Genomic DNA, 19,389 nt, shown 5'->3' on the forward strand with positions numbered 1-19,389 from the left:
CAAAGGACAGATGCAAAGTTTTGCTCTCATTAGAAGTAGAGTACTCACACACTTAAAATGGCCCTGGTTCACAGCCAGTGGGCAGTCTCAAATTGGTTTTCTGATGAAGACTAGCTCTGCAGAGGCCTTTTCAAACTCTCTCAAAGAAGCTTTTCAAGAGGTTTGAAGAAACAAATATCCTTACTGAAACATCTACACTAGCACCTCATCAAAGTACATCTACAGATTTGGCTATGAACATTTAATGTCCCATTTTGGGTGAAAAAAATGACTCCCTATGTAATGATGCTTCATATAGGCCTATTTTAGGGATCGGTTCTGTCTGAATTAAGATGGCATGCTATGTCCAAAAAAAATTAGGGGGAAAAGGACCTTGACATAGAGTAATACATGGTCACACTAGACTATCCACTGTGCCCCACACTTTCAATGAAACTCTGGTGTTAGATATGCATGCATTGAAGGGAGCCACAGTCAAAGCTTGTAGTGGAGTGTGGTTCAAAATGAGCAGTAATAACAACCAACACAGAGGGCTAAATAAGAACTCTTCTGCACAACGTTCTTTATCTGCACGCTTCCAGTCGGCCTGCATATACACAAAGACGACATAAACCTCTTCCATTTCTCAGACCACACACCCTGACGTATATGTAGGGCACATTTCAATTTTGTTTACTCTTGAGCAACTGCCTGTAACCAAAACCAAATGCATTTCTATCAAAAATTCTTCTCCATTTCTGCACGTCGGTTTACAAACATATTCCAGGCATATAAATGTGAGATAGCAAACAAAACCTGACACATCAGTGCACTTCATCTCAAGGATAACGCTTTAAATAAATCAGCAAAATAAACAGAGGAGAGGTGTTGAAAAAAAAAGGAGAAAGAGAGAGAGAGAAGAGAAAGGAGCGCACAAAGCGCAAAAGCGTTACAAATCCTCGCCGTTTTCCCAAGCTGGGTGTCCTTGGCTGGGATGAAGAATGACATGTCTGCCTGGCGAGAGTGTTTACGGCATCAGGAGAGCTGCTGGGGGAAATGGATTACTCCATCATCAGAGCGCAACATGTTCACAGAGCAATGTACCGCAACACAGCTCTGTGTGGAGTCATTTTCACCTGCAAGACCTTTTTTATTCGCTTCTGCTGCGTCTCCTCTGTTCGGACTTGAGAATCCACATAACAACCTCTCTGAAATCTACAAGAGCATATATATACACCAGGGTGAGTGATGAAACAGCACAATATTTCAGAACATTTTCATGATACATACCTGTAATATGTATCATGATAATTCATTTTTCCAAGGTTTGATAAGCTGGAACTGACAGAAAGAGCCAAAAGTGCCACATTTGAAAGATGCTACCAAAAGCTGAATAAAAAAAAATAATACAATGATTTATATTTAAAATTTTATATACTGCACTGTACTCTTTATAATGAAACATGAGTTGGTCAGTGTTTTCGAAGTATTAATGATACCCACAACAGGCTCAGAAAAGTGTATTGTGATGTAAGGTACTGTAGTTTATAATATAATTTTTATAACAAAATATTTATAATATAATAATGATAATATTGTGATAATTTACATCACCTTACATGATACTACCTAATACTGAGCTATAGAATATCTGCACACATCTAGAAGAATGAAAATGACTACAGGAATGTGGGGGTAAAGCTACTTTATAAGACAAGAGTGGCACTGATTCATAGACAATAAGTGTAAAAGCTAACTTATGTCACTTGACCCCTATCTCACACAGCAGAGGGTTAGTTCTGTTGACCTTATAATGGGAGCAGCTTAAACAGCTAATTCAGCAATGTTACCAGACAGACAGGTGAACATAGGAATACACACAAATACAGACACACACTCCGATACACACAGAGTTAGGAAATGACTGTATGGTTGGGAAATATTTAGCCAATGCACTTTGGATCCACTACAGACGGCCGCTGCACACCAGACATGCTACCAGGGCTGGCTCAAGCCTTTACAGGGCCCTAACCAGGATTATTTGGGGTCTCTCTATCTTGCTAGCTGTTGTACTATAAAATTAGAGGCTAACTACTGGTACTTACCACAAGCTGTCTAAATTGTATAAATTTTTAACTGGCTTAATGTGCATTGCTGATGTGTGGATGCTCATTTGCGGTTACAATAATTTGCAATTTAAATTACAGATAACCTTCTTAGCATTCTGAATCCAGGGGTCTCACAATGCAGTATTTCTCGCTTACCCAGCTAACTTTAAGCTTTGCTTGATCTAATCCTGGTGGTATTGCTTTTTATAGTTATAAATGCATTACATTATACATATTTAGATAGTATGAATTATTTTTCCTTCCCTGGTAATTTGCCTCATGTCCACGCTTTCACGTGCATGTGTCCTAATGAGTATCTAAACTTCGGTTAACAGAGAAAGTTGTCAACTGCTGTTATTTAATGAGTAAACACCTGCTTCTATATACAGACCCCAGATCCACCACTTTTTGTTGTCCAACTACAAGTCAGAACAAATGGATGATGGTTAAAAATGGTTAACACCACCAAAAGTAACAATAGCTTTATATTTTAAGGTTTTTCTCCTCATCTTCTCCTTTTGTATAGATTGTCCTTTTAGAAATGATTAACCAGTTGTATTTTTCACCCTCACTCAAGCATCTTAGACAACATCATGGTACAGCAATAACCCAGAAGCCGTTAAGGGGGCCTGCTGGTGGCCACACAGTGCTTAGCAGCTGCTTATGTCATTTATTAGGTGGAGTCGGCCCTGCATGCCACACAACATCCAAAGAATTCTGAAGGTGAAGGTGAACACTGACGAATGCCAGTGCTTGGCAACTGTCGGCACTGTTCACTTTCTCTGAGCACCACAGCTTGCCACTCAACATTTTCCTACCACTAAATCAACATGTGGTTTGCAATTTACACTGAGAAAGGCAGCCAATTTGAAGATAAACAGACTAAACACTAAGGTTTCCATACCTCAGCTAACTTTAACAGCCTATTCTTTTTTCACCTTGTTTAGTCTTTAGCTGGAAAACAGAGAGTTTATGAGTTTATGTTAGCTGACACCAAGCGTGATCAACAATTCACTAAATTATTCTTAAAGTTTTATTCTATTAAATCTATACAAGGAGAGTGCAAAATAGGAGTGCAATGATTAATCGACTTAGTCGACTAAAATCGACGACTAAATTAGTTGGCAACTATTTAATAGTCAATTAGTTGGTGATGTTATCATGCATGTTTCTCGCACTAACTAGGAATGCTTTGACATTACCGCTTACTGGAGAGTTAACAAAAGCAAGATGGCAGCCTCAAGAACAAAAAGTGTGTGAGTATTTCATGCCTAACTCCAAAAAAAGGTTGTCAGTTGTGCTATTTGTAAAGCCAATCTTAGTTGGCATGGGAGCACATCCTCCATGTTGGAGCATCTGAAGAGGAAACATGTCGGCTCACTGGAAGAAGAGGATACATCTTGGTAAGATAGTTGTGCTAGCAAGCTAGTAAGCTAATGTTAATGTCAAAAGCAGTCCTGTAACATTTCTATTTCGAAATGCATGTTCTCTGGCATCGTTAATGGAGTTGGAACGAAGAAGAAAGTGACTATTATTCACAGTGACCCTGTTCACTTTCCAAATAATCTTTACAGTTTTAAACAATGCATCGTTGTCCTAACATTGAGGGCACTGCTGCGTTCAAATTCGGCAAAAACAGCAGAACGCTTGCAAAAAGTTGCAAATACTTTTCTGTTTGCCTTGAGTTCTCTGCGAACGTTTGCCACCTTTTGTAAACAGTTTTAGGAGGTAGTTCTCTGCAAACATACAGGGCAGCTGGATGAAAGGTAACCCCTGAATTGGAATTTTTACACAAAATTGTTCAAATTTAACTGCTTATAGAGAACAAGTTTGCCACAAACCTTCGCCACTGCTTGCTGAATTTGAACGTAACTCACGTTTATGGATGGGGATCGCGTTGCTCGTAGATATACATACATAGATGCCGCGTTGGGTTCAGCCAGGCACTTCAATGTCACCGCTATTTTGGGGCGGTCAACACTGCTGCTGGAGCGCGTTCAGTTCCATTACAGAGGTACAGTTTAAGAAAGGTTCTGTCCAAAATTATACTATTTCAAGAATATTGCACTCAAAAAGCGTAACAGGATTATATAACGGAGAGAACGCAGTGATCCACATTCATGTTTGTGCGATGTTTACTGTTTGTGTGATATTTGTGTGTAGATATGGCCGTGTGGTTGGTGAAGCACAAAGAACCTGTTGGTGTGAATAAAGGGGAATACTGATTTAGTTTTATTGCTGCTACTTTGAACATCATTGATTTCAAATTTTGACAGGTAAAATATACTTTTATTTTTGTATTAGCAGGAAAGTTTATTAAAACAATGAAATTTTTAATAAGGTATTCATCTTTATTGTCTTTATTGTTAGTTAGCAAATGCGCAAAACAACCTCAAGCCAAATTTAAATGCTGATAGCGACATAAGAGTTATTTGGTAATTGAGCGATTCATAATCCGAATAATCAATAATTCATCTCAATAATAGATTATTTGACAAAAATAGATTATTTGACTATCAAAATAGTCGCTTGTTGCAGATCTAGTGCAAAATGAATGAGTTTGATGTTTATCAGCGCAACAACTGTGACTCATCCTATTAGGTATAGCTGTACTTGGAGCTGTCTGAGGAGGTATTTAATTATTACACAGATCTGATGAAAAGTCATTGTTGTGCAGTCTTGTTTTGTGAAAGGGAAAACTTTGTGTGCGGCCTTTAGAAGTTGAGTTATTACTATCACTATTATGTAGTTACATAATTAATTATTAGACTTATTAAGAAATTACTTTTACATTTGATTTATATTCTGTCAACACCTTTGAGTCTGCATTTCCCACATTTTCTGTTTGCTTCAATGTTGAGAAATGACAAAAATGGGCAAAAATCTTGTTTTTTTTTCCACAAAAGATTGTGTGCATGACAATATTTTTCATCAAATTTATAATGAAGTATCTCCTTTTCTTCTTACGAATACAAAAAAGGTCTCAGTAGAAAGTTTAGAATCTGCACTTGTGATTTTCCCCACTTGTTTCGATGATAAACAATTAATATCAAATTAAGCCATGCTTTTGGTGTCGCCAGCTATAACTGCAATTTCTAAGGGTTAAAGATGTTCTTTTCAGAAAGAAATGATCTAGAATAGCTCTCTCTCTCTCTCTCAATACCACTTTAAGTTCCCTCTATATATGAGACCATATGCATATGAAAGACTGCACCCATAATTGCATATCTTTTTCAAAATTAAGCACTGTTTTTTCCTAGCTGAGATATAGATGCCTGTTCTATCAAAAGTTCAAAAATGCAAGCAGAGACAAGAGACTAAAAGTCTCCTTTGTTAGCTAGGTAGCCACACTACCTCTAAAGAACTGAAGCAAAACATGCGCACATACACACATGCAAAACCCATTCTCACCTTTAGATATTCAGAGCAGCCGTAATGTTTTTTGAGTCTCTTCTAATTGGGGTTGATGTCCAACTTTAGCTTGACAGGTTCTATTTGCTTTAAACAAGTTGTGCACTGAGTAAATCGCACACTAATAACTGTCAAATAGAAGGTGTAAAGCCCATATTTGTTCCCATACGGCCCATTATAAAGTGCTGAAAAGAGTATATGGAGTGTGCTAATTGAAGTATGTGTCACATTCACGAGCAGCGCCTACGGGTATGAATGAGTTTCTAAACTAAATAGTAGAAGGTGGGAATGTGCTATAGGACTTAAAATGTTCAAGTAGGCCTTTCGATACCGTAAAAGCACAACATAAGGTGATATGGATACAAAAAACATTCGCATTTTAATGGCTCCTATGGGTGACACTAAGGCTTGTGCAGAAGACAAAGGTTGTTAACTTAAAGGCACATCATGTCACGGTACAGTAGGTAACATAAGTCTTAAACAATAACAACATTCATTTCAGAGAATGTTTGCCAGCCTTTTCTGTACATCTTATACAATGCACAGGACACAGGTTTTAAATCTCTGACCTCATGAAGATTTATGAAGACAAGGATTCTTTGGGAATCAATTCAGTACACAATGAAATCTCAAATTTCACCACAATTTGATTCAATAATTGTAGTTTACCTAGTAGTGGAACATAGGAAACATCCACCAGGCTTTTTATTTTATATTTACATTTGAAAATATTCACCACAGCAAAGATTGAATATTTTATTGAATATTAATTATCATCAATTATTTAATTCCAAAATCAATGCTGTTGAATCATGTCTTTTTACGGTCAATGCACTACACCCCTAAGGTCACATTACCAAGCAACAGCTTTACCCCAGTCACCAAAAACAAACATCATCTGACATTCTGACAAGAGACTGACTATAAGGCAAGACACTTTCTCCAGTTTCCTGGGAAGTATGTGCCTTCCATGGCATTTCCATGCATGTATGTATCTGCGTAATCAGCAATCAGGCAGAGCTGCAGCTCACGCTCCAATCGGCAGACACCAGCACCGGCCGGACCATGGGGCTCTGATCAAAGGTAACCGAGGGCAACGGCGAGAATGTCAGCCCATATTATCACCTGTTTCATTTGCTTGTGTACTTTTGAGATTGCCATTTGCCTGCCTGCCTTGCTCTGCAGTACGCACACACAGTAGCCACAGATCATACAATCCACAACCACGCCCTTGGTGAAATGGTACATTTCATGGCACAGAGCAGTACAAAGTCTATTTCAGCCACTGAATCATAATGTCAGCTTATGTCTGCTGGTGTATTTATACAGCAATTGAGAATGGCCATTGCTGGGGCTGAACTTGTGAGGACACAACATTGACATTTAAGGTCTGAGAGACTAGCCTATTTATTTTTCTTTTCCCTACCAGAAGCACTAATAGTGGTATACTTTCACCACCCTACATTTTTCACCAGAATTAACTTTCTAGTTGAATTCTTTTTTGTCCATGACAATCAGAAAAAAAAATGAATCATAGGTATACCCACAAAAGAAACAAAACACAAGTCTAACTTATCCCCAGTCTAACTTATCCATTAAACATTCTACTGCTTTTCTGCTCTGAGCATAAAGTGAGTGAGGATCTATCGAGAAGACAGAGAGAGGAAGGCTGCAGCAGTGTAAAAGGGAAGTGCCTTGGCTGTTAGCCTTGGCTAGATGAACAGAGTGGCCTCGAATTGGGAGGAACACAGTACAAAATTCTCTGTTCATGGTCTCGCAGTGCTGGACATTTCCCGCAGGGTCAGAGCTGAGTAACGCCACAGCCCAGGGTAGGAGAAGAACATGAAAAGCTGAAAAAAGAAGCAGGTCTGCTGGTTTCTGCTAGCAGAAAATACCTGAATAATAAAAAATGAAACAAAGACATTCTTGAATAATAGTTACAAACAGCTATAAAAGGGAAATCCCACACCAGCAAACGTCAATATCAGAATATCAGTAGACACAAAACTTCCAAAACTCCAAAAAGACATTAATATCTTTTTTTCCTCACCACAGTCTATGTTTTTCTCATACTTCTGTTGAAGTGATGAAACATTTATAGTGGCCTAATATCAGAAGAAGCACACTTGATCCCCTCCGAGCCCTGCTGATGCCTGCTGCCACTTGTGCTAAGCATGGAGCTTGATTGTTAGAATGTTCCCCACTTCTTTAATCAATGGGGAGCCGACTGTCTTGATTCTGGGGAGCTCTAAAGTGTATAAATCTCTCACAGCAAGTCTGGCTGCTTTTTGTCCCTTCTGTCTCTTTCATTCTCTCTCTCTCTCTCTTGCTCGCTCTCCCTGGCAGTGACTATAATCATTCATCCAGTAGATGTACTCTGCTAGTGTGACATGAAGAGTTCTGAGGGAAGATGGGGGATGAGAGACACACAAAAACCCCCAGTTAGTGACAAGAAAACACAAAACAATTAAAGCTCCATCAGCAGTAAACTATTCATCCTCATTATTAGTCTCACAGCAAAGGCCTCAGAGCAAATGTCCAGTTCTGACTAGACAACTAGCTTTTGCAACAGCCTGATGGAGACATACCATCATCACAATGAATAATTTAAAGAGCCCATATTATGGAGAAAATCATAATAATTTGCCTTTTTTTTTAAATAAAAGTGTTCAATACATACTGTGTTACCAAAACTTGAAACTAAACTGCAAAAACAGCCTGTTATGAATTCAACCAGTGTATTTACATATATACGCCTATTTAGCCTACAGCAGTTTAGCCCTCGTCTCGTCCTAATTACTGAGTTCAGGTGTAACAGCTACACTGTTACTAACAGGCACATAAAATCAAGTTCTCTGAACTGATGAATCACACTTCATTATCTGGCAGTCTGATGGACGAATCTGGGTTTGGCAGATGCCAGCAGAACACTACCTATCGGGCTGCATAGTGCCAAAAGCTTAGTGGAAGGGGAATACTGGTCGGGAGCTGTTTTTCAGGGTTTGAGCTAGGCCTCTTAGTTCCAGTGAAGGATAATGTTAATGCTACAACACACAAAGACATTTTAGACAATTATATGTTGCCACAAAATTGGAAACATACGCCCCTGTGCACAAAGCGAGGTCAATAAAGACAGGGTTTGAGGAATTTGGAGTGGAAGAATTCCAGGGGGCTGCACAGAGCCCTGACCTCAACCCCACTTAACACCTTTGGGATGAACTGGAACATTGGTTGTGTGCCAGGCCTTCTCATCCAACATCAGTGCCTAAGCTCGCAAATGCACTTTTGACTGAATGCTCACAAATTCACACAGATACGCTCCAAAATCTTGGAGAAAGTCTTCCCAGAAGAGAGGAGGATAATACAGCCACAAAGAGGGGGGTAACTTCATAATAACGGCCATGGTTTTGTATCTGTAAGCGTTTAAAAACACTTATCAAACCAATGATTAGACTACACGGTTAAATGAAACATTTAATTTTCCTGCATCTGTACCTTCTACAAATATATGTCAAATGCACAGAAATGTGCCTGAAAATATCAGATATCAGCATCAGCCTAGAATTCCCATATGGGTGCACTGCTACAAAATAGTCATACAAAATCAAATTATTTTGGTACACGAAACTAAATGTTATACATGGACCTCATACAGTGAAAATGTATGCTATTGCAAATTTACTATATACTGTGGCAACCAGTAAAACTGCCCATGGCACAGGGTCAAACATGCACATTCAAGCACACACACAATATGTAATCACACACACACACACACACACACACACACACACACACACACACACACACCTCCCCTACGCCTGACTGGCACTGGCACCAGATTTAATCAGGAGCTGCAGTCAATGAGTTTTATTACTCAAAAGACATGATCCTCTGATGAAACACCAACGTGTGGAGCAATTTTCAACATAATATTTCCCCTGGAATAATTATGGAACTGATGTGAGTAACACCTACACTAATGTAATAACAAGAGACAAGGAATCAGAGCGGGGCACATCTGTACCTACATCTCATAATGCGAACTGAGAAACAAAACAAATCCTCAATTCGTTAAAAAAAGTTACAACACACATCTGTGCATAAAACATTTTTTTTCCTGTTCTGAATTTAGATTATGTAAGGAAAGTACTTTGCTGTCAGGCCTTAATCTCTAACCCACTGTCTCTAACACTCATTAAGAATATTAATTTCAGTACTTTAGCATGTATAGTTAATACAAAACAAATGCCAACAGCTCAAGAAAACAAAACATCTAAATACAAATATATCTTTACTTCCTGAATAAAAAGTGAACATTACAAATAATAAAAACAGCTAATTAACAAACAATCAAAATAAACAATTTCATTATTAAAGCAGTAACTATCACCCCTAAAGCTCATTTGCACTGAAAACTCTACGGATGTTCATTTAATGCTTCTAATTCCACTATATATAAAAAGCATCAAAACTACTTCAGGAAATATATATTATATTTTTGTAGTGTCACCGGAGCATAATGGGGGTCATTTTCTTAAAATTCTATAAAACAGAGCAAAAGAAAGTGAGAGAGAAAGAGTGGGAGACAGTGAGATAAAGACAAAAAGAGTTTTTTTTTTCCTTCAATTGACTCAAAACCTGGAGGCCTAACTGCCTCAGAAAAGATATACTACTGCCCTAATCTGCATACGGCTGACATGGAAGTGAGATATATCTCATCTAAATGTAAATTAGGTGTTTTATACCTTCAGTAAACAGTTTACATAACCATGGACTGTTTTAATAAACCAATTAGAATTTATTACCTGGATACTAAAGATATGAGCCATTTCTCCGAATTCACATTTTTATGCAAAACTTTGACAGCTGTCTTAGAAAAAGAAAAGGAGAAACAATTGTATTGGCAGCAGGAGGCAAGCTGACTGATATCTCAGCTTCGAGTCAAATAAACACATTTGCTTAAACTTCTATGACTCACTCAGCAATAAATTAAGCTTGAAGTGAGAGTATGTGTGGAACTGTGATGTCACACCTTTAAAATACAACACGCTGAAAGACATGTAATACATGAAGTATGTTAATTTCCCAGCTGTCACTGTCAAATCACATCACAGGTATGTAAATTGAGGATTAAGATGTCAACTGAATTCACGATTCTATGTCAAAAACTGACATGACTACTACATGTACAACTACATGGGTTTTTTTTGGCTACATGGTTTATTAGAAGAATTTGATGTCACCAAATGTCTTCACTTTACACTATTTTATAATTCAATTACATTCAATTACATTTCACGCATTCCAACTATTCTGGAATTAAGTAGAAAAATTTAAAAAACACAGAAAATGGCATTTTCTTTTTATGAAAAGTTTGGTTCAGTAGAGTTAGCTCGAAAGTTAGCTAGAAACTTCCCCTCGCTTACATTTTCAGCGTTAAGAGATGAGTAATTAAGTGTCAAATCTAGGCCTTTCTTATTCCATAACGTTCCTCTGTGGCATGTCCTTTTAGTGACATTGGAGCTCAGCACTCAACGTTTTACACCAAAAGCTGCAATTGGTGCCAGAGAAGCGTCACTTCTCCTCTGTCAGTGGGTAAGTGGTTAACGTCGTTTAGCTGCCGTGTTGCTTTGCTGAAGCAGCAACAGGACATTAATTTGACATTAGCGCCATAATATCAATTCCTCTCCCTTTTCCAACTTGCAGTAATGCATTTACTGGAAGGAGATTAATATCAATTCCATAAATCATTCAGGAGAATTTCCCCAGCCTGAGACATGGGGGTAATATCATATATGTTAGCTGATCTCTGCCTGGCCGCTCGATGCTCATTAATCAATGTCGCAGGTCCTCAGGGCCAGTCAGTAGGGAAAACAGAGAAACTTATAAAATCTCCTGATTATTTATTTATATTGACTCAGGCTCTGTAAATTTATGTTGATCATATTCCTTGTCCTTTTGCCACTGCCCTTCGCTGCCCACAAATAGAAACGAAGATACAAAGCACGTAGCTGCTTCACACCACTGACGATCTCCCAAAGTGCACAATATTGTCTTTCGCTGACATTGTTAGACAGCCCTGTTTATGTCTTCAAACTCTGACTGCACATGTTCAGACTTCTGTCATATGAGGCTACTATTGCAATGTATGATATTGTGATGCATTGCTTCTGTACCACAACTCAAACCTTCCATTTTAGCTTTCAATCAAAGGCTACTAAACCATATGGGCTACTTTCATTCAACTTTTCTTAGCACAAAGTAACAAGGTGATAAGACCAAAAAGCCTGGTCCATCCTAAAATTGCATTGATATAGAACATTTCCAAAAGCACAAAAATCCTTTAAAAAGCTCTCCCACAGGGAGGCCAGAGGCAGTGGCGAGCCTGGGCCCTGCAGTGGAGTGAATTGGTTGCCTGTCAAGAATATGAAAGTTGAGTCTCATCTGCTGGAGACCCTGAACCTAATCTCCCAGCAGAGAATGATATTGTGTCTGTTCCAGAGCCCTACTGATTCACTGTCAATCCAACCCAGAGCTGCTCTCAGCTGCCCACTTGACCTTGTCACAGAAAAAGCACTTTATTTTCATTATGCCGCCATTCATTCAACCCTTGCAAAAAGAGCCAAACAAAGGCCATTTACTCAAAGCATTCTTCAAAATATTACAGCACTGTTTAATTACAGCTTTCAACATGGCAGACAGACAAGGTAAAAGAGCAGGCACTCTCGCACCAGGCTTTAAATTTTTTACTCCCTCTTTTAAAAAGGAGATAATTAGCCCATAAAAGCATATCGCACTCTGAGAATTGTCTAGCACTATATAGCAAGAAAGTTCAACTCAACATAAGATAACAGCTGCCATTTGTAATCACACAGCTTTCACAATACATAATCTCAGCCTAATGTTTCATTGTAACATCATTTTTATAGTGGCCAGAGTCATTATAGCTTCAAGGTTTGCAGCCCTTTTTAAAATACAATGCTGGCATTAGAGGAGAAAACAGCTAATAAAGTGCATATGTAGAATGTATTCGCATCTTTGCATACAGGATGTTGAGGCCCTAAGGAGGTTTTAGTCTCATGACAATGCAACATATGTCCAAGAACAGGATATTTACTTTAACAAAATTTTGAAGTATCAGATTCCTTCTGTGAATCACGCTGCATTGATGGGCATTAACTGATACAGTGCCATACACAACAGTAAATGTTTTAGCACAAAAAGAAGAGATTCAGCCAGAGATTCAACTAGATGTAACTTGTTCCCTGAACCTCAGGGTCACATGAGAATTTTAGATATTTTGGGTTTCCAAAATATGCTGAATTTTAGACTAAAAAATAGACTAAATATGGCAGAAACTGGCAAGAGGAATGCAAAAATATTAATCACTGTAAGGTTACAGCATTTGATTAGCCTGAAAGTTTCAAAAAATGGGTGTGTATGATACAAATGTAATAGCCACAGGCTATATGTCCACCAGGACCTATATGTGGTTTATGGTCTGTTTTTGTAATGGGCACTCAGTTCCCTTGGTTGCTATTAAAAATAATCAAAGAAAAACTGTCTTACTACATTTCAAATGGAATGATTCATTCACTCCAAGAGTGACCTAATGAAAGTAATGACAGATGCATGTAGCAAGTGCTAAACGTCAAGAAAATGTGAAAGTTGTCCTTTAAGGAGAGTTTAAATGAAGAGATAACTAACACTTCTGAATTAAATATGTGAAAATAGTAATTAAAAATGAGAGTTTTATCTTGATTGTGTTTAATTATATATCTTTTGGCTATGTTAACCACTTACTACTTTTTCTTTTTACAAAAGTTTTATTTCCTACAATTATGTGATATTTCCACCTAGATATTTTTGGACAGTTAGCACTGAATTGCTCAAAAATCTAAGTACTTAACAGTTCTATTTTTGTACTGTAGTGTCTACAAACCCCATTTCCAAAGGAGTTGGGACAGTTTGTAAAAATAATAAAAAAAAAAAATGTGATTTATTAATTCTCTTCAACCTTTATTTAACTAACAAAAGTACAAAGAAAAGATTTCCAATGTTTTCACTGACCAACTTAAGAGTATTTTGTAAATACAAAAAATTCAGAATTTGATGCCTGCAACACACTGAAAAAAGCTGGGACAGAGGTATGTTGACCACTGTGTTACATCACGTTTCCTTTTAATCACACTTCTCGTTTGGGAACAGAGAATACTCATTGTTGCAATTCTGCAAGTGGAATTTTTGCCCATTCTTCCTTGATACAAGACTTCAGCTGCTCAAAAGTGTGTGGTCATCACTGCCTGATTCTCCTCTTCATGACGCACAATACATTTCAATAGGAGACAGATTTGGACTGCAGGCAGGCCAGTCAATGCATGCACTCTGCGTCTAAGAAGCCATGCTGTTGTAGCACATGCAGAATTAGGTCTGGCACTGTCTTGCTGAAACAAGTAGGGACGTCCTGGGAAAAGACCCCAATACACGCCTCCATATTAACGCCTTCACACACATGCAAGTCACCCATGCCAGGGACACTGACACACCCCCATACCATGACGGATGCTGGCTTCTGCACTTTTCACTGATGAAAGTTTGGTCCCTTTTGTCTTTGGTATGGAGAACTCGACGTCCAATTTCCTAAAATAAGCTGAAACGTGGACTCACCTAACCACAGCACACATTTCCCCTGTCTTTCGGACCATATGAGATGAGCTCAGGCCCGAAGAACTCGGTGGCGTTTCAGCATAGAATTGATGTACGGCTTTCTCCTTGCATTATGGAGCTGCATTTCTTGATCCAGTGCCGGACTGTGTTAAGTAACAGTGGTTTTCTGAAGTACTCCTGAGCCCATGTGGCTATATTTAACACAATAGCATGACAGTTTCTAATGCAATGCTGTCTAGGGGCTTGAAGGTCACTCATATTCAACAGTGGTCTCTGGCCTTCCCCTGTATGTACTGAGATTTCTCTGGATTCTCTGAAACTCACAATATTATGTATGGTTCATAGTGAAAGACTTAAATTGTTTGCAATCTTGTGTAGAGCAATGTTCTTTTTGAAGTGTTTGACAATTCTCTCATGACATTTGGTGCAAAGTGGTGTGCCACAACACATCTTTGCTTGCTTTTATACCCATTTATGATACCCTCACCTGTTCTCTAATAATCTGCTTATTGTGAAATGTTTAAAAACAGCACAACGTGAATATTCTATATACTTTTCACCCTTATTTTGCCCCATCCCAACTTTTTTGAATGTGCTGCAGGTATATTTACAAAACACAATCAAGTTTCTCAGCCAAAACATTAAAAGTCATTTCTTTGTACCTGTACCAGTTAAGGTTCAAGAGAATTACCAAATCACAGATTCTTGTTTTTATTGCATTTTACAAAATGTCATAAATTTCCCAAAAATGGGGTTTGTAAAACTGTTAATAAGATTTTTGCACCAGCAGGCAAACAAACAAATGTATTTATTCTTTCATTAGAATGAACTCATTCCTCATTCCTGGTAGACCAACTAGGCAGGAGAGCTTAATACAACATCACTTCTCTGGAATGTATACAAGGCAAATGTAAACTGCAAAAATCCATAACCTGGATGACAGAGCTCTGATTATTTAGCCTACTCACCACTCTCAAAGCAGGCATCAAAGATGAGGTGTCCTTTCCTGGGCGCTCCTGTGTATCCTGGAGGAGTGACTGTCAGTTTGCTCACATTTCCCACCAAAGCATCGTCTCCTCCTGCCTCACTGCCTGCGGAACACACAACAACGGCTCAGCATCCACCTCAGCCAAACAGAGAGGAAGCACAGATGGAGCTACAGACGTAAAATAACAAAGCATCTCATAACAGCAATTGAAGATGCCAGTGTGCTTTTGAACTACGCTCCTCTTTGGGGCTGTTCAGTTTTTCAGATTTATTCAGGCTTTGATCTAGTCAGGACAGGCAGATTTTAAATTGGTCACTGTTCATCTTGGAACCTCCACCCCTACTGAGTAAAACTTTCAGTAGACTGCAGTTAAATTACTACATAATTAGTAATCGGTATAAATTAGCACATAGATAATGCAGTATACTGATCAACTTACATGCAATTTAGATAGCAGTGACTGTACTGTATATGTTAATATACTGTTTATTTGACTTGGTGCTGAAGAGTCTTGCATAAAATGCTGGCTCTTGGCACATTTGCTAACTGAAAAAAAAAACAAACTGATCACTGGCCAATGAAAACTGCTCACTGTCAGCAGTCTTACATTTTAATATAGTTTCTTTCTTCCCCCCTTCAACGGAAAAAGCACGCTATAATTACATGTATATGCGCACACTGGAATAACATGACTACAATAAACAGCAATAATCCATGCTATCTAACTGGCAAACTCCTGTCCTGTTTATTATATTTTATTACTTTTGCTTTTTTGATTATCCTATATCCTCTGACACGTGCATACGTGATGACGAAGGTAGTCGTTTGCTATTAACGTAGGTTAGCTAACAAATACAGGTGCCCATGGAAAGACAGCGACTCATTCAGGTCCTCCCCCTGTACTGTACAGTCTTCATTAAGCCCACAACACGGTTCTTTCAGTCTAAGATATCGCTACAGACTCAATGTGCGAAACAACGGCTGTTTTGTGATTTAAGCGTCTCCTCAAGCGAGACTTCTCTGTAGCCTAACGTCAGTCTGACACCCACCAACCATTTACTATTAGCTGGGTTGGCTAACGTTAGCAAACAGTCAGTGTTCACAAACGCGGAGCTAGCGCTCAGACCCGCACGCCTCCCCGCAGAGCTGGCGCTTCTACACTCATGCTCCGAAGGTCATTCGACATGTTTGTGTTGGTCGGAGCTACGCGTGACACTGGCTTTTGTTTTACACACCAGTGTCGAGCTCTCTGGCGCTCTCCTCCATCTTCCTCTCCGTGTTTTCTCCTCCGCGCTCCCAGCTTCAGCCACCACGCTGCAGGTGCGTTGCCAAGACAACGCCGCGGCGAAGAGGCGCGCGAGGATTTGACGTAACATGGAGAGCAGGCTCGCGCACAGAAAGAACGTACAGCTCCCCCAGCTACACGGATGTCTCTCAGCATCATCTGATTAATATTAATTCTCATACCTGTATAAGCACTGGACAGGAAACATGAGCTGCCCTACTGGGGGTTCAGAATGTTTGTCATCAAACACCCTCACAGTCCTTTTTTCTTCTGCGCATAAAGACAATTGCTAACACTTTTCTGCAGGACAGCCTTCATAACACAACATGACACAAATATTCATAAGCCTTTTTATGACAACGGACATATACTTGTATAAACATTTATAAAAGCTTATTTATAAAAACTTTCAACAAGTGCCGGTTGTCATTAGACATGGGTGGAACGACATTCAAATTGCCTAAAACAGCCATTTTAACAACAAATCATTGTTGGACTAAGTCTTCATAACGTCATGTTCTGTTTGCCACCTTTCAGAAAAATATTACCATAATTTTTTTTCCTGTGTACAAGAATACAGTGTACAAAACAAAGTTCTGAAAAAAGAAGAAATCACTGTAAAATCAAGATACTCTTCATATATTACCTTACTGAAAAAAATCTTAGAGGCTAAAAGTTGGTTCCTGGAGGTGTCCAATAGTCACTAAAGGTATTTTGTGCCTTCCTGATTGGTTGATTTCACCATGTTAAGGATTCCAGTGGTTTAACAGGTGTTATATGACTGATTTCAGGTGCATTTGACGGTTTCCTAATGGGATCTAAATGGGTTCTTCTGGAAACTAGGCCTGTAATGATAAGTATTAAGCCACCCAGATAGCAAGAATATATCGGTCCGCTAGCTTGATAAGGTCGGCACCCCGCTGACCGTTCGCCGCTTCTGGTCCACCCATGGACCACCCAGGTTATTGTCCTACATACAAGCTCTAACTAGTTTTAATCTCCTCAAACAGATTTTAAATGCACAGAGCCTTTTATTTTGGAAAATAAACTGAGACAAATATTACAAACAACTGAGAGAGAAAAAATAATGACTAGGCCTAATATAAAATGATTTTATAGAAAATGTTGTTGCTGACATTGTGCTAGATTAAAATGATTTCCTAAACTAATTAACAAAGTATTAACGACAAAAAAAGGAAAGAATGAAAAATAAGTAAACTGGACTATGAGTGGAAAATGAGTGATGAGTGTAATTTTGTCTATTACTCTGCTTAACCACTGGTGGATCGCCCAGAAAACGCTGAGCAAAACGCCAGTGGACTGCCAGCTTTGCTACCAGCAGGCCAGCAGTGGCCCACTATCCTTTTGCTGTCATGGCAATTCCCATTAAGCAGCAAAACCATCAGGTTCTAAACCTAATGGTTCTAATGGTCTTTTTACAGCAGGACATATATGGGGATATAGCCTACTCAGGGCAAGCTCTAGCCTTTTGGGGGCCCTAAGCATGATTTTCAGGCCCCCATCTTGCTAGCTGATGTATTATAAAATGATGTGCTAAATAATAAGAATGACTACCACAAGCTGTTAAATTATACAAATTTATAACCGGTTAATTTGTGTACTACTGATCATTGGATGCTCATTTGAGGTTCTGATTAATACATTTTAAATTACAGATGACCGTCTCTCAATCCAGAGGGCTGTCTCATTATGTAGTACTTCTTGCTAAGCTAGTTAACTTTAAGCTTGATTCAACCCTGGTGGCTGTGCCAACAGCTGTATGTTTTTCAGCTCCAGATGCAATGTTCTTTTTTGAAACATGATCAACCAGTTGATTTCTTTTCCCTCACTCGAGCATCTTATACAATAATAAAAAGACAGAAGTAATCAGGTGGCCTCCTGGTGGCGTTGGGGCCCTAAGCAGCTGCTTATGTCGCTTATTAGGTAGGGCTGGCACTGAGCCTATAGTTCATACACCCCCATTCCCACTTTTATCTTCAGTGCATTAAGATTTCTTTTTATGTTCATTGTATAAAATTTTGTAAACAATTTTGTCTTCTTTACAGAATTAATCAATTTTGGTATAAAACAAACTTCTGGAAAAGAAAGTAAAAAAGAAATCACAGCTACTTCCAGATACTTTTCTTTTAACATTTTCCCTGACACATTGTAAGGGGAAAAGCAGGCCGCAGAAATTGCCATCATCAACTGTTCCTTTCAAGTGTTTCAGGTTTCGAAATTGCAATGTCCCTCATGACCGATACTGTCTGTCTCTTCTCAATTATATGTGTGCTGATTAAAACGTGTGAATTCCTGGACAATTGGAGGACAGTCTATGCCATCAAGCACAAGCCAGGCCCTATTCATTTTCTATTAATAGTGCCGCTTTTTGATTAGCCTTCAAATGAATGACCATATGACTGTTTCAGGCAGGCACAAGCATACAGACTCTCTCCTACTAATTTCCAGGTTATAAGCTTTGGGTGCTAGACACAGACAAGGATGGCTGGGGAGGGGAGTCTTCTTTAATAAGGCAAAATTGGCAATGATTTTTTTCTACCCTCTTTGATCATATTTGATGGCAAACTACAGACAGTGGAGCAGCCAGTGTGGACTGATTATTTTTTAAGTGATGAGAAATTGTGCTGGCCGATATCTCCTTAAAATTGAAAATTGAATAGCTGTCTTTGGTGGTGTGTCATTCTCTACCACCAATTAGCGAGTTCCATGCATCTGTGCCATGCATTCGCTGGGCTTGCTGAAATGTATAGGCTAAGAGAAATATGGATTGTTCGTAATTCTTGCCTCTTTTGTTCTTGTTTTTTTTTTTTTTTCCACTGAATGCGCAAGCAAGCTGCCAGCATATACCGGCCTATTTCCTCAACCACAGAGTGTTTCGGGGCTTGCTGAATCTCTGTGGGTATTCCTTTGACAATTATGACGTGCCT

At 38.8% G+C, this 19,389-nt stretch overlaps 1 protein-coding gene across 1 annotated transcript in view; it reads right to left on the reverse strand.

Annotated features, from left to right (window-relative positions):
- The window catches only part of agbl4 (ATP/GTP binding protein-like 4), a 484,349-nt gene extending 467,881 nt beyond the window's left edge, over window positions 1-16,468 (reverse strand). Inside the window, exons 1-2 of the mRNA XM_036579196.1 lie at window positions 16,392-16,468; window positions 15,137-15,259 (exon numbers count right to left, since the gene is read on the reverse strand). Of these exons, the coding sequence (XP_036435089.1) occupies window positions 15,137-15,259; window positions 16,392-16,422 (154 nt within the window). The 5' untranslated portion in view covers window positions 16,423-16,468. The remainder of the gene's footprint in view (window positions 1-15,136; window positions 15,260-16,391) is intronic.
- Window positions 16,469-19,389: the final 2,921 nt, after the last annotated feature.

This window comes from Colossoma macropomum, unplaced genomic scaffold (assembly GCF_904425465.1).
Source record: "Colossoma macropomum unplaced genomic scaffold, Colossoma_macropomum, whole genome shotgun sequence".
In the NCBI taxonomy this organism is placed as follows: domain Eukaryota; kingdom Metazoa; phylum Chordata; class Actinopteri; order Characiformes; family Serrasalmidae; genus Colossoma; species Colossoma macropomum.